The sequence below is a fragment of the Coloeus monedula genome (assembly GCF_965178545.1).
Source record: "Coloeus monedula genome assembly, chromosome: 6".
NCBI lineage: Eukaryota > Metazoa > Chordata > Aves > Passeriformes > Corvidae > Coloeus > Coloeus monedula.
The window spans coordinates 27,225,170-27,238,839 of NC_138786.1; the positions used below are offsets into that span (position 1 = coordinate 27,225,170).

The 13,670-nt window shown below is 41.3% G+C and overlaps 1 protein-coding gene across 2 annotated transcripts in view; it reads left to right on the forward strand.

The window, feature by feature from the left end:
• Positions 1-13,670, forward strand: part of MAPKBP1 (mitogen-activated protein kinase binding protein 1) — a 102,970-nt gene that overhangs the window by 66,588 nt on the left and 22,712 nt on the right. For both annotated transcript variants that reach the window (XM_082282912.1, XM_082282911.1), the window contains exons 12-20: positions 336-520; positions 631-722; positions 1,220-1,345; positions 3,021-3,091; positions 3,540-3,661; positions 4,548-4,623; positions 7,158-7,269; positions 7,825-7,888; positions 10,937-11,062. In XM_082282912.1, the coding sequence (XP_082139038.1) occupies positions 336-520; positions 631-722; positions 1,220-1,345; positions 3,021-3,091; positions 3,540-3,661; positions 4,548-4,623; positions 7,158-7,269; positions 7,825-7,888; positions 10,937-11,062 (974 nt within the window). The remainder of the gene's footprint in view (positions 1-335; positions 521-630; positions 723-1,219; positions 1,346-3,020; positions 3,092-3,539; positions 3,662-4,547; positions 4,624-7,157; positions 7,270-7,824; positions 7,889-10,936; positions 11,063-13,670) is intronic.

The following is a 13,670-nucleotide window of genomic DNA, read 5'->3' on the forward strand; positions in this document are numbered from 1 at the left end:
AAGGCTGACTTAGATGATCCCTAGAAGTCTTTCAGATTCCTGCTGCATGCCCTAATATGTTGTAATCACTAATCCCAGAGGTCATCAGTAGTGCAGGAGATGCTGTTAGTTTCTAGCTTGAGTCTTTTGAAAAGGGTGATCATGAGATACAGCTGGTAACTTTCATCCTACAATATGAAGGTGCTTAGTGCTTGCTGCTAGCTAAGAGGTCCTACCAGTTACAGCATTATTGCCAATAAAATGTTTATGTTGGCCAGGAGCTCAGTTTCTAAGGCAGATGCTTTGCTTTAATATTTGGTAACTAGTAAATATTTCTGGGTGTATTGTGTCCCCAGGACTTGATGAAAATCATCTATGTAGATGACAACACTCAGGTACTTCTGGACACTGATTACAACTCAGCAGGAAGTGCAGAGAAAGCTGATGCACAAGTGCTGGATACAAAGGTGGGGATACGCACGGTCTGTGTGAGTCCCAGCGGGGAGCACCTGGCCTCGGGGGACAGGATAGGCACTCTCAGGTAATCCCATAAACCTTCTTATGCAGATTGCAGTCTGCTCAGACATGAGAATCAGAAACAGGTATTGTTAATTTGATAAACGTACTGAAATGAGCCATGTTGTGTCTTAGAATATATGAGTTGCAGTCTCTGAAGGAAATGCTGAAAGTGGAAGCCCATGACTCTGAGATCCTATGTCTGGAATACTCCAAACCCGACACAGGTAAATGCAGTTGAGCTGATTCCCCTTTGCCTATAAATGTAATGTTGAGCAAGTCAGAATGTCCAACTATGGTATGTTAGAATTATCATGGTGAGCTACTCCTGAATTTCAGAGCAGGCTTGTAGTGTTGGGCCAGTAGGGCCAGCCTTTGAAAAAAGTCTTCTTTCTCTTACTTTGTATTGGAATATTGTATGTTGAGATTGAAACTTTTTCTGTTTAGTATTATAATGTGAAATTTAGTATTAGTATATATAATATATTACTATATCTATAATGTATATATAGTACATTATATATATAATATATATAGTATATTATATATAATACTATATATATTAGCATATATAGTATTATAATGTGAAAATCAGGGGTGTTACTTTGTGTCTGTCTATGCAGTTAGCTACAGTATAATGTTTTGTCCCTAAGATGACTTGGGAAGCTGTTTTAAAAATTACTTTTTAAGTCATGATCTTGCACTCTTTTTAACTTTCTGACAGGTTTAAAGCTCTTAGCCTCAGCCAGTCGGGATAGATTGATTCATGTCTTGGATGCTGGGAAGGACTATAGCCTGCAGCAAACCCTGGATGAACATTCTTCTTCCATCACTGCAGTGAAGTTTGCAGGTAGAAAATTATGGCCTCCCTCCAAAACTGGGTTTGAGCACTGCTGTTGTCCCGTTGTGTCTGTAAAGTAATTTCAGCTACTTAAATACTGGGCTAGGTCAATTTGAAGCTGCAGCTGGGGGATTTTTTTTTGGTCATCTTTTTTAGTTGCAGTCCTAAAAGAAGGTGATACTTGCCTTCTTTTCTGGTTTTGCTTTCTTTTCCTCTCCTTCTTCCTCCCAGAAAAAACCTCTCCTGAAAGTCCTCAGCATTTCTTTGGAAAACTGTTCTCTGTAATTATTTACTCCCTTTAACTAATTTCAGAGGACTACATGTTGCTCTTATTTAGGAGAACTGTGAACAGTTGTCCAAAAAAAATCCCCAAACACACACAAAAAAAGTTGTGAGTAAAGTAAATTTGTCATTGCACACCACTGTAAGAGTCTGCATTCCTGGTAATGGAGCACATTTTATCCCCAGCACCCAGTTGCTACTGATGGTCAGATACCAGTTGGGAACAGCAAGAGTTGGCTGCTCTGTCAGGAAAAGCCAGTAGCCAGGAGTTACAGGAAGGCAGGCAAAGGTAGTGGCCTTTTCCACTGGTAGTGGGAAAGTACCACAGGACGTGAACAGGAACAGATCAAGTCCAGTGGCGGTAACTAGGTACAGCCAGTAGGCCAGGTCACCAGACAAATCCATAGTGATAAGACTATGAATTCAAGCAATTCAAGGTCTTGATCAGTCTGGAGTGGTCAGGGACAGCTACAGTTCAGTGCCTGCCAGGCAAGTTCACAGCAGCAAGGCAAGATGGAGTTCAGATCAGGAAGGTGAGTCCATGGGCTGGGTCAGGATTCAGATCATTGTGGATATGTGTCCAGGCACAGCTGTGGCTGCAATGCTGCTGCTGTGTAGCTCAGCTGGGGCTCAAGGATGAGAACCTCAGCTTGAAAACTGCTCCTGAGTGAAGGGATTCTCTGAAGCTTCACAGCACGGGCTCCCCAACACAACTGTGTGACTTTTCCAAGTTTTTTTCTGGAGGAGCTCCAAGGCCAGCAAAAGCTGCTCTGACAGATCTGTCTTATCAGTGAGCTGGCCTTGAATGCAGCCAACTGACTTCCTGGGAGATGAGGGAAGTGGGCTCAAGGCCTGGCAGCTAAAGGCCTTTGTGCTGTCTATGAGCCAAGTGCAGGCATGCTCTAAGTGGGTGCAGTCCAAGGGCCTGTGTGATGTTGGATGCATTGTCGCTGCTTGGAGTTTTATCAGGTGTTGCTTTGCTGAAGGAGCTGATTGGTTACATAAGAGTCCTAAGGGAAGAAGGGAAGCCTGCCCCTGCAGTTAGATAGGGCAGCAAGAAACGTGTGACCAAGTCTAAGGTCTGAAAAGTGCCTATTGCTTCTACAGAGTGTGCATGTGCCATGTTGCCACAGAGTGCTGTGGCACACAGAGGTATGAGCATATTGGTGAGGGAGAAGACAGAATTACATCCTAATCTGTCCTGTAAAGCCTCTGTGTTAAGGCCTCATGCACTCTGAGCGTAAAAGACAAATGTCCCTGAGAAGGGGCTTCTGTTTTGCTGCTTGGGGAGGAGTCAGTCTGAGCTAATCAAGACTGGAATAAATGAGCAGTGGTATAAATTGAAACATTTCCTCCACCTTGTATATGTGTTTATCTTTTGTCTCCTGCCTTTTCTCTCCAGCCAACGATGGGAAAGTGAGAATGATAAGCTGTGGGGCGGACAAGAGCATCTATTTCCGCACTGCGCAGAAGGTAACCTTATCAAAGCTTTTTGTACAGTTCTAATTTATAATCTCTCCACAAAGGTGTTACTTCAAAGAATGATATCAGAATTTCTGTGTGAGCTTGTTGCTATTTCAGCCTCAGTGCCTCCTGCTTACTCGATAGAAGAGATTACATTCAGAGAACTAGTTCTGTGAAGCACGCAGCTACTCCCAGCCTGACCTCTCCCAGCAAGATGTGAAACACTGAACTGTTAGGATATCTGCTTTTCTTTTGCTGCCAGACCTATTGTGAGGACTGGTGAAAGAGTATGTGCTGGAGGGAAGAGTTCCATGTGCCTCCAGTCTCATCTGTTCCCAGCAGCTCCCTGGGAAGGATTGTTTTGTGCTGGCTGTGTGAGAAGACTCATCTGGATTTACTTGTTTTTAAAAACGGATTGCCTACTTGATTTTGACACAGTTTTTATCTGTGTGTTTAGACAGGAGAAGGGGTCCAGTTTACCCGAACACATCACATTGTTAGGAAGACCACACTTTATGACATGGATGTGGACCCCAGCTGGAAATACGCAGCTATTGGATGCCAGGATCGTAACATAAGGTTAGTTTCCTTCTCATCTTGAAAATATTTTTGCAGTCATAAACAAGGCAGCCCCATCTCCATCATTATTCCTCTCAGTTCTTTGATACAGCGTTTTCAGACAGATCTGAGGCACTGTGAGGTTGAACTCTGCCTTTCCCCTCACTGATAAAAAGCTGTGACTATGTGCAATGCCCATGGGACTCTTGGCTACTCATTGCAAAGGTTTTCTACTGGGAGAGCAAGTGTGCCTTCCTTGGCACATCATTGAGCTGTGGGGCAAGAACTTCTGCACTGTGTTAATTTTGGTTTTGAAGGTACTTAGTGAAAAGCTGTGAGGTCCTGTGAAATACCTGGGATTGTGGGAACCTAAAACTGAATTAGATGTGACTGTCATTGAACAAGTGGAGTCTGTTCTCTGTTCCTTTTTTATCCATTTCTCCAATCAGTCTGAATGAAAGCAAAGGAGTCTCTCTGTAGTTGTGTGTCTCCTATTATAGCTGTATGAGATGGTACGAGTTTTGGTCATAGCTAAATATCACTACTGGATGTGATTTGGTTTTGTATTCTAACATAAATAAAGTGTCTTGCTCTCTTTGATCTAGTACGAAGGAGGCCAGGTATTTTTACAGCAGTGAGGACTGATTGATTATTGGCTTGGGAATAAATCTTCAATTTTAATTCAGATGATCTGCCTCTGCATTACTTTTGAGGTTTTTTCTTGAACCATTTAACTGATTGGTGATAATACTTCATGGAGATAATTTCTCCACTTCCTGTAGCCTGGCCCTGTTTCCTGTATTTTATGTGGAATGAGGAACAGGGAGAGAAAAGGATCCTGGTGACAAGAGCCCCAGAGCAGTACCTGGGCAAAAATGAGCCATGTTATCTTATGTCACTCCCTCAGGGTTTTCAACATAAGCAGTGGGAAGCAGAAGAAGCTTTACAAGGGATCCCAAGGTGAAGATGGCACCCTTATCAAAGTAAGCTGTTTTCTTTTCCTTCCATTTTCAGTTTTTTCCAGCTTCTCTGAATGCAGCTCAGGGGCAAGAAAATGAAATACAAATCTGAATACAGTAATTTCTTTTTTTTTTTTTTTTTTTTTTCACTTGCTCCATACTCTGTCCTTTACCCTGCTGCTGCTTCCTTCTATTTCCACCTTTAAGGGCTGGTAATGTATTTGGGTTTCATGAGGCTAAAACAGGAAAAGAGTCAATGAATGCTGAAGCTGATGTATGATTTTTCTCTCTGTCCTGTTTCTGAAGTGAGTCACTGGACCATGCTGTAAAAACAAGTGGAACTGCACCAATATCTATCAGGAGATGGTTTAATCCATTTAATTTGATATTTTACTTTCTACTCCAGAGACCTCATTCTGGGTTTCTTGACTGGCTTTGTTAGTGGAATTAGTTAGTTTTGTTAGTTAGTTTTTAAAGTGGAAATGCCTGTTGATCAGTGTTTGTGAAGTCGATTTCAGAGGGCAAATACAAGGGAAACTCTTTGAGTTGATAAAATTAAATAGCATCTGCCCTGAAAAGCTTGGGTCTTGGAGTTCTGGACAAGCCTGGTACTTCTTAGAGAGCGTCTGTTGATGTTTTCTACCTGCTGAGTGCATCCAGGCCTTGGGCCAGCATAGCATGCCTGTTTCTGCCACTATCCAGGGCTTACCCTGGTAAATCTGATGTGTACAAGATTCACAGTTGAGTGGAAGAACTGCATTCTTGTCTATCTACAAAGAGGGAAAACCAGTTGACAAAATCAAAATATCTCTCAGGTTAAGTTGCCAAACAAGCTTCTTCATTGTATTTTTATTTTTCACTGATAATTTTTCTACTGCTATAATGCAGTAGTATAATTATTAGGGCCTGGAAGGAATGTCCTTTGAGGAGCAGCTGAGGACATTGGGCTTGCCTGGTTTGGAGAGGAAGAGGCTGAAGGGTGACGACATTGCTCTCTACAGCTTCCTGAGGAGGGGACACATAGAGGGAGGTGCTGAGCTCTTCTCCCTGGGATCCAGTGACAGGATATATGGAAATGGTTCAAATTTGCAGTGGGGAGGTTTAGTCTGGACATTAGGAAGCATTTCTTTCCTGAGAGTTTGGTAAAACACTGGGACAGATGTCCTGGAGAGGTGGTCAATGCCCCAAGCCTGAGAGTGTTGAAGATGTGTTTGATCAATGCGCTCAATAACAAGCTTTAATTTGGTCAACTCTGAGCTGGTCAGGCAGGAATAGATGATAGTTGTAGTTCCCTTCTAGTTGAAATTATTGATGGGTGTAAATAACTGAGTAAAAAGGGAGGGGAAAACAAACAATTTTTTTCAGTGTCAGTTCTTCTGTTTTACTGAGAATGAAAAATTCTTTCTCTTTGCCTATTATAATTCCTACAAATTTTTTATAAGCCAGAGTAAAGAAAATGAAAAATTGATGCTACACTTTAAATTGCTGATACGCTTAGGTGCTTGATTAGATCTCTCAGACAAGAAACCATGAAATGTTCTGAGAGCTGGATTTTTTGTTTTTAATATCCTTTTTGGTGGTGGGTTTTTTTTTTTATGTGCATCTCAATTACTTCTACTGTTGCTTTGCTCATTTTTAAGACAATTATGTAACCAAGGGATTATGGTTGTCTCTGGAATTTAAACTTCCTTGGCATGTTATTCTGAGATCATAATACACATTGCAGTTTAATGAGTAGAACCTAAACAGTGACGCTGGAAGCAAACATCAACAAAATAAACATAAGGAACCAGAAGAATTACCATTATTTAAATACCATGTCTCCCTTGAAAAACATAGTTTTCCCTCTCAGTTCCTTAAAACTCTATAAAAGACAGAGCAGGACATTGGGTGACAGTAACTGTATTTGCTGTGTAGTGCTGCTTTAGACCTGGTCAGGCATTTTCAGGGGATTTTCTATTTGATCCAAGATAAAGCAACAAATGGGTGCATATGAAAAAACACACAATGAACAAAATAGCTGAAAAATGGGAGTTGCAAATGTTAGAGTTGTGACAGCATCATTATCAAAGTTTCTTGGCAGTGTTGAGTTCTTTTTTGCTTTCTCTCCTGAAGACTTGAATCCTATAATATTTCACTTAACTCTGTCAGATGTGATTTTTTTTTTTTTCTTTTTTTATGGTGTGTGTGTTTTGGGGTTGGGGGTGTTCTTGTTGTTTTGTTTTGATCTTAACATAGAAGAAAGTAAGACCCCAATGGTTAGAAGAAAGTAGGAGAGAGGTAGAAGTCTGTCCACTGGTGGCAATGCCTTCACAGTCATGAAAGCATTTAATTTAAGTGCCTTCAGTCTCTGATTAGGTTGGAGAGACTCCTAGAAGTCTAGTCAGGATTGGGTAGGAGATTTGTCCTGGAATGCTGGGTAGGGTGGTACTCAGTTGGAATCCTGTGGGCGCTACTTGCATTTTATTCTGACTGTCTTGGGTGTTCTGAACTATTTTCATGTAGTTTGAAGGTAGTTTCTCACCAGATCTTTGCATTCCTCTGGTCTCCTAAACCAGGTGCAAACAGACCCTTCTGGTCTTTACATTGCAACCAGTTGTTCTGACAAGAACCTCTCCATCTTTGATTTCTATTCTGGCGAGTGTGTTGCAACCATGTATGGACACTCAGGTAAGGCTTGTAAACTTCTGGAAATGCATTTTTTTCTGCTGATGACTATACAGTAGGGTCTGATACTAGTCAAAGCTTTCTTAAGATTCCTCCCCATCAAAGTTTACCTAATTGGTATTTTTGAGTAGGTTGTAGTTGGATGAAATTGTAATAGCCTATTTTATTGCAAGTTCAATTTTTGCATTTTGCACACAAATGCACACACACACAAATGTCAAGCCATGTATTTATTTACACAGTTTTTCTAATAGCCTATAAGGTAGTCTGTGTTTTTTTCAGTGTATTCAGTTTCATTATGATATACTCTCAGCTCCTACCATGCAGGAGCTGTTCTATTATAGGCAAAAAGAGAATTCAGTCTTCATGTATATTTTGCCGTGGGGTCCCCTTCCTATGTCAAGCCTAGATTCTTGGTTAAATGGTTATGGTAATTGGGGCATATTGATCTGTGAAGTGTGAATTACTGAATATAGCTAGCCTATTTGGCTAATGATCTCTTCTGTCCATTTCAATAATTCAGGGAAGATTGGTTTTTTTGTGCTTTACTTCACACAGAGATTGTAACTGGGATGAAATTCAGTAATGACTGCAAACATCTGATCTCTGTTTCTGGTGACAGGTAAGAGGTTTTGCTTGTTTGTAATACTGGCTCATGCCATCTCATACTGGATCTAGGATATCCTTAAGAAAGGTAGATTTTTTTTTTTTTAGGGATGTTTTATGAATTCCAAATAAATCTGATAGCTTTCTGAATCCTAGATGTGTGCTGTTGGCAAAGCTCACAGAGTTTATGTTATGAAATACCCATGTGAAGTATTTTCCTTTTCTGAGTGTAAATACTATTCTCTGCTGGAAAGGGGACAGAGATGTGACCTGTTTCCTGACCAGCCTTCAGGTCTGTAATATAAGGCATCTTGTGCTATTTTTGCTAGTAGTGCTGAAACTTTTTCTTGCACTACTTCTGTTGGTGAGGTTTCACCAGGTGAAAGAGCTTGTTTAGCAGCAAAAGGGACAGGCCTGTCCCCGCTTTTTGATCCTGTCCATATGGTCCTCTTCCCTCTCCCCTGAGTCAGCAGTGGTGCAGCTGACCCCTCATTCAGCTGATTCAGGTCACTACATCACTACTCCCCTGAGATGAGTTTCTGCACATTTAATGAGCTAAATCAGTTCACTAAAAGCTTAAGTAATCACCAGACTGAGCCCAAGGGAAAAAGGAGAATATGTGCCTAGTATGATGATTGTACAGGTGAGTGGAGCCACTATTTCTGGAATCAGTGAATGCCTAAATCAGCTGAACTGGATAAATTTTTTCTTTTGAGAAAGATGGTTCCTGGGGTGCTATTGCAAGTTCGGAGCAACCCAGATTTTCTCTCTCTCTCTCTCTCTCTTTTTTTTTTTAATTAATAAAACACAATTGAATTGGAAAGAGGGGTTTAGAGGGTGAGTTGTTACAGAACATACAATATATCACATGAAATCTCATCAGTTGGTTGTTTCTGTCTTTCAGTAATAAACAAATTATTTAGTTTTCCTCTTTCTTTTCCTTTCATGTGGTTAAATAGTTCAGGGAAAAAAGTTGCAGGAGAGAGAATCCTTTTGTTGTGAACTTCTGACAAATTCCAGAAACATGGAAAGTTTGAAATCCCTAGTGATCCTTGTGATTTAGTGCAACATTCTTTTGTTGACATTTCCATGAGAAAAAGGGTCATTTTCTTCACTAAGGGTATGCAGGAGGTGGATGAGAAGTGAGGAAAGGATGCATGAAGAAGTCTGCTATAAAGAGATGAGAAAGCATCTTTTTCAAAGGAGAACAGGGAAAATAGTCTGTTCACACACAGCAGCATGTGCAAAGAATAGAGCTGAGAATAGAAAGAAAAATAGAGATCAGAAGAGACACAAGGACTGTGAGATTCATGTGAGAAAAGTAATGCAAAGTAAGAAAAAACAAAACAAAACCCCCTCCCCAACCCCAGCAAAAGAAGGGGTAGGTGGGTGCTCGCTTCTGTAGAGTTTGTGTTGAGTGCAGGTTGTTTGCTGCTTGTCTCTAGGTTTGATAACTGCGGGCGTGGGATTAACGAACAAGCCAGATTTGCTTTCAGAATTTTGTTTCCTCCACTTCAGTACCTTTTCAGCAGCAGATTATGGTTGCTGTTACTTGCAGAGAGCTGCTCCTTGAGGGGAAACAGCTGGCTGCCCTGGGTTGCCATGGTTCCCAGACACAGTGCCTCAGCCCTTTCTCCTGGTTGAAAAGCTCCAGTGGGAGGATGACAGTGTGTTCACAGGCAATGGGGGAAGTGTCTGTATGTGATTTCAGTAGCTGGGAGTGGTACTCCTGAGCATGGCACTGGGGACAAGAAGGGAAGTTTTAGTTTTGCTCTAAAATCTCCACAGACTGCAGACAGGGGTTTATGGGCTTTTTTTGGTGTGATATGGTTAAAACCTTTTAAATTGTTTCCTCATGAGAGAGAAAAAAATGAAGAACATTCAGGTATTCAGTATCCTAGCGCTTTTGACATTTGCCTCAGGTCAGGGAGACCAAAGTTCATGGTCGTTGTTCAAATGGCAAAGCAAATTAATGTTTACATGCTATCAAGAAAAGAGGGAGAAGTCAGTAATTGAAAAATCTTCTGTGTATTGGAGTACTGGCACTGATGGGTCTTGAAAAACTGAATTAAATCCTCTTTGGTTTCCAAAGCAGGGTGCAGGATTTTATAAGTGATAGCCAAAACGCCATCTCTGTTTCTACATCAGTGTAGGTATACCCAGCTAGACAGGAAAGATGACTGAGATGAAAAGAATTAGTTAGCACTAGGGTCAAATTTCAAAGACAATGCTGGTCATTTTACTTTCTAGTAGCTGAACAAGAGATGTGGTATTCTTTAATGTGATGAGGAATATATTTTTTTAAGCTGAATTTCTGAAGAAATTCATGAAATGAGACCACACTGTTGGTTTCCTTCTCTCAAATGCTTTTGAATCTGTTGACCAAACTCAGTCAAATTTCACAGAACATTCTGAATTGGAAGGGGCCCACAAGGATCATCAAATCCAGCTCTTAAGTGAATGGCCCATACTGGGATTGAATTTACAGCCTTGGTGTTATTAGCACTGTGCTTTGACGTGCTGAGCTAATGGCTGCGTAAATTCTGTGCAAGTGTCCTGTATGGAGTCCCAAGTAAAATATTAGGAGTACCCTGACTGCAAAAAGTACTGCCACATGAGCTTAACTGTTATTACAGCACAGAGACTCCATGGGATGGTGGGCATTAGGAAGGCCTTGCCTTTGCAGGGGTAGTGGCAGTCAGAGACTTCATCCACTGGTTAAGGATGCAAGGGACATCTGTAGGCTCAGCTTACCCTGGTGACCATGGAGGGACTTGTTACAGCATTTCCTTCAGCAGCTGGTCAGATAGTCAAATAAAGGTATGGGATCAGAGATAGGTCTGTGTAAGTATCTCTGCAGTTGCTCTTGCTCATAGGGAGTCTTTGACAGGCAGGTTCAACCCTTTTGTCATGAGGCTTGTGATGGGATTGAGTTTTTTTGAAGCTGTTTCTGCGTGTGTCTCTCTGCTGCAGGCAGAAGGGCTCTTGTTTGTCTCTGCAGTGGGAATTAGTACCAATAAACTTAACTGAGACTTGGTGCCAGCCTCACCTTTCCCTCTTTCAGCTGCATCTTCATCTGGCGTCTGAGCTCAGAGATGACCATCAACATGCGGCAGCGACTGTCTGACATGAAACAGAGAGGGAAGCAGGCGGAGAAGTCTCCTCCTCACAAGGCAGCTGGACTCATGAGGTGAGCAGAGCAGACTGAGAAGAGGTGGCTGGCTTTGTAGGGTGGAATGTGAAAGAGTGGCACTGGGATTCAACTGTAAGGTTTTTGCTGTCTTCACTGATAGTGTCTTCCAAAAGTTCTCATATTCCTCTGTTGAATTTGCCATGGGTTTTGTACCCCTCTTCTTTGGATATAGAAACCAGACTGGGATCTTCAGACAGGCTTAGTGTGCTTCACTAATCGCAATATGTATGCAATGCCTCTTGTGTCTTAATTTAGTTTAATGATGTGGTCAGAAATTTTAATAAGCAGTTCACCTAGGAATAGTGAGGATGGTACACAGAATCCTACCAGGGAAGCTGTGACCCTTCATGAATAAAGTTCTCTAGATCTAAGCTGAATGCAATTTAAAGGCTGTTTTCTGCAGTGTCAGTACTGAAGTACACCTGTGAGCTGTATGAATTGGCTATATTTATCATAATTCTAAAACATTCCTTACAGTTTTGCTGTTTCTTTGTTAATTATTTTCTGGAGGCTTTGTAAAAACCCAGCTAAAATAATTATAATATGAATAATAAACACAAAAATAATTTAAATAGAAAAAGCTCTTGCTAGCTAAATAGTATTATTTTTTTGCTTGGTAAACAACGTATCTAAAAACAAATTACTGCAGCCTACAAGCTAAATAGATCTAAATTTATCTGGTGACCTTTCTTTAAAAAGTAATGCTTCTGGTTTTAAACAGAACAAGAGTGACAGGGCATTTTTGATTATTAGTGCAGTGTGTTTGGTTTCTCTGTAGTTTGTAAGTACCTGAGACTAGTTGGACTGTAAGCAATGCAGGGGAGACTCCTGACCAAAATGATATGAGATCACAGTGGGGGAAAAAAGGATAAACGCAGATTTTTTTTGTTGTTGTTTCTATGTCCCAAATGACTACAAATGAAGTTCTGGATATAAAAGTACCCAAAGCATTAGAGGATTTACCACACTGGTTGTTGAGTATGACGAGGACTGTCCCACCCCCTTTGGGAGCAAGCAATGTTGTAACAAGTCTGTCTGCATAGTTTTGTTTTGGAAAGTCTTGATCTGCTCATTCTTGAAATGAGTCTTGTCTAGTAAGTGCTTTTGGTAACGATGCTGGGAAAACTCAGGAAGCCTTTTTTCTACATAAAGTTCTGGATTTGTCAAGCAATGTGCTTTTTATAGCAGTCTCTCCATTATTCCAGCAGCTGCAGCCTTACCCTACCACAGCTCAGCCTGTGACAGATAATCCCAGTCCTGTTCCACGTGAGGTGATACTTGTTTCCATCACAGACGCTTGCTGAAGGGCGGTGCTAGTGCCACGCCAAGCCCAGAACTTTATTAAACTTGTTTGGTAGCCTCTTTGCAAGCCTTGAATCTGCTTGTCAGCTTTGAAAGCTTGTTTTCAGTTTTGATTGTCCGCTGTGGTAACTGGAGATCAGCAAAGACATAACTTCAGAGCATTTTGGATTGGTACTGACGATGGAAGAAGAGCCTATTGGACCAGCATTATTGAGGTGGGAGAAGGAAAACTAATGAACTTGAGTGAGATTTATTTTCTAGGTGCCCTGCATCTGTTCTGATTGTTTCCAGAGCCTGTCTGTGTAGGTTGCAGTAGAGAGTTGAGTTGCAACTTGTGGTGTAAAGTTGTTGTCTCAAAAGACTGCCAGTAGTATGAGAGAGTTCCCTGCCTGGTGATAATTCCTTTGTTCTACTAGATCTTCTTTAGAACAGTATTGCTAGAATTTGGTGGGGGAAGTAACACTTCCTGCTAGTTCCATGGTATGAGCGTATTACAGGATGAATAATCAAAATAATACTGGGGTAACAAAATTTATCTGAGGAGGCAGTGGGAGATGAAGATTTCCAATTCAGGACAGTGCTTTCTATCCAGTTGCAACTGTCAGGGCAGGAGCTGACCCAGGTGAGTAACATGAGCAGTGTAAACACACAGAAGGTGCCTTTTTGGGTAAAATCAGTGCTTCACAAAGCCCAGTATTCTGCCTGTGATCGTGGCAGTGGAAGATGCTATTTAGTGAGACACTCTGTAAGCGTTGCTGTATGAGCCTTTGTGGTCCATTTGCCTCATGCTCCTTTGTTGCATCAGGGATGTTAGGAGGTACATCTCTATGTGTTCCCTTTACTATCTGGTCATGCGCCATTGTCCATTGAGTTTGTATAAATTCTTTTTGAACTTCATAGTATTGCCTGCCTCTGCAGCCTTCTTTGGTGGCAAGTTCCTGGAGTTCACTGCTCTCTGTGGAAAGGACTTTTTTTGTCTCTGTTAAAACACATTCCTACTAGTTTTATTGAAAGTCCTCTGATTCTGAATATTGTGATCTTTTGTTCTGCTGCCAGCTATTGGTAGTGCCCATGGTTTTGTAAACCTTTTTCATAACCTCCCTTCATCCAGCCTGTTCTTCGAACTGAAGAGCTCCAGCATTTTCAGTCCCTCCAAAAATTTTAGACACTAAAGTTTCTCCTCTGACTCACCTTTATGGGATATTGTATTATCTTAGAACTGCTCTGATCTATATGACCCACAGTTCTCCATATTGTGCCTGAGAGCAAAGCTTTGAGTTCTGCTTCTGGTTGTGGTCATTGC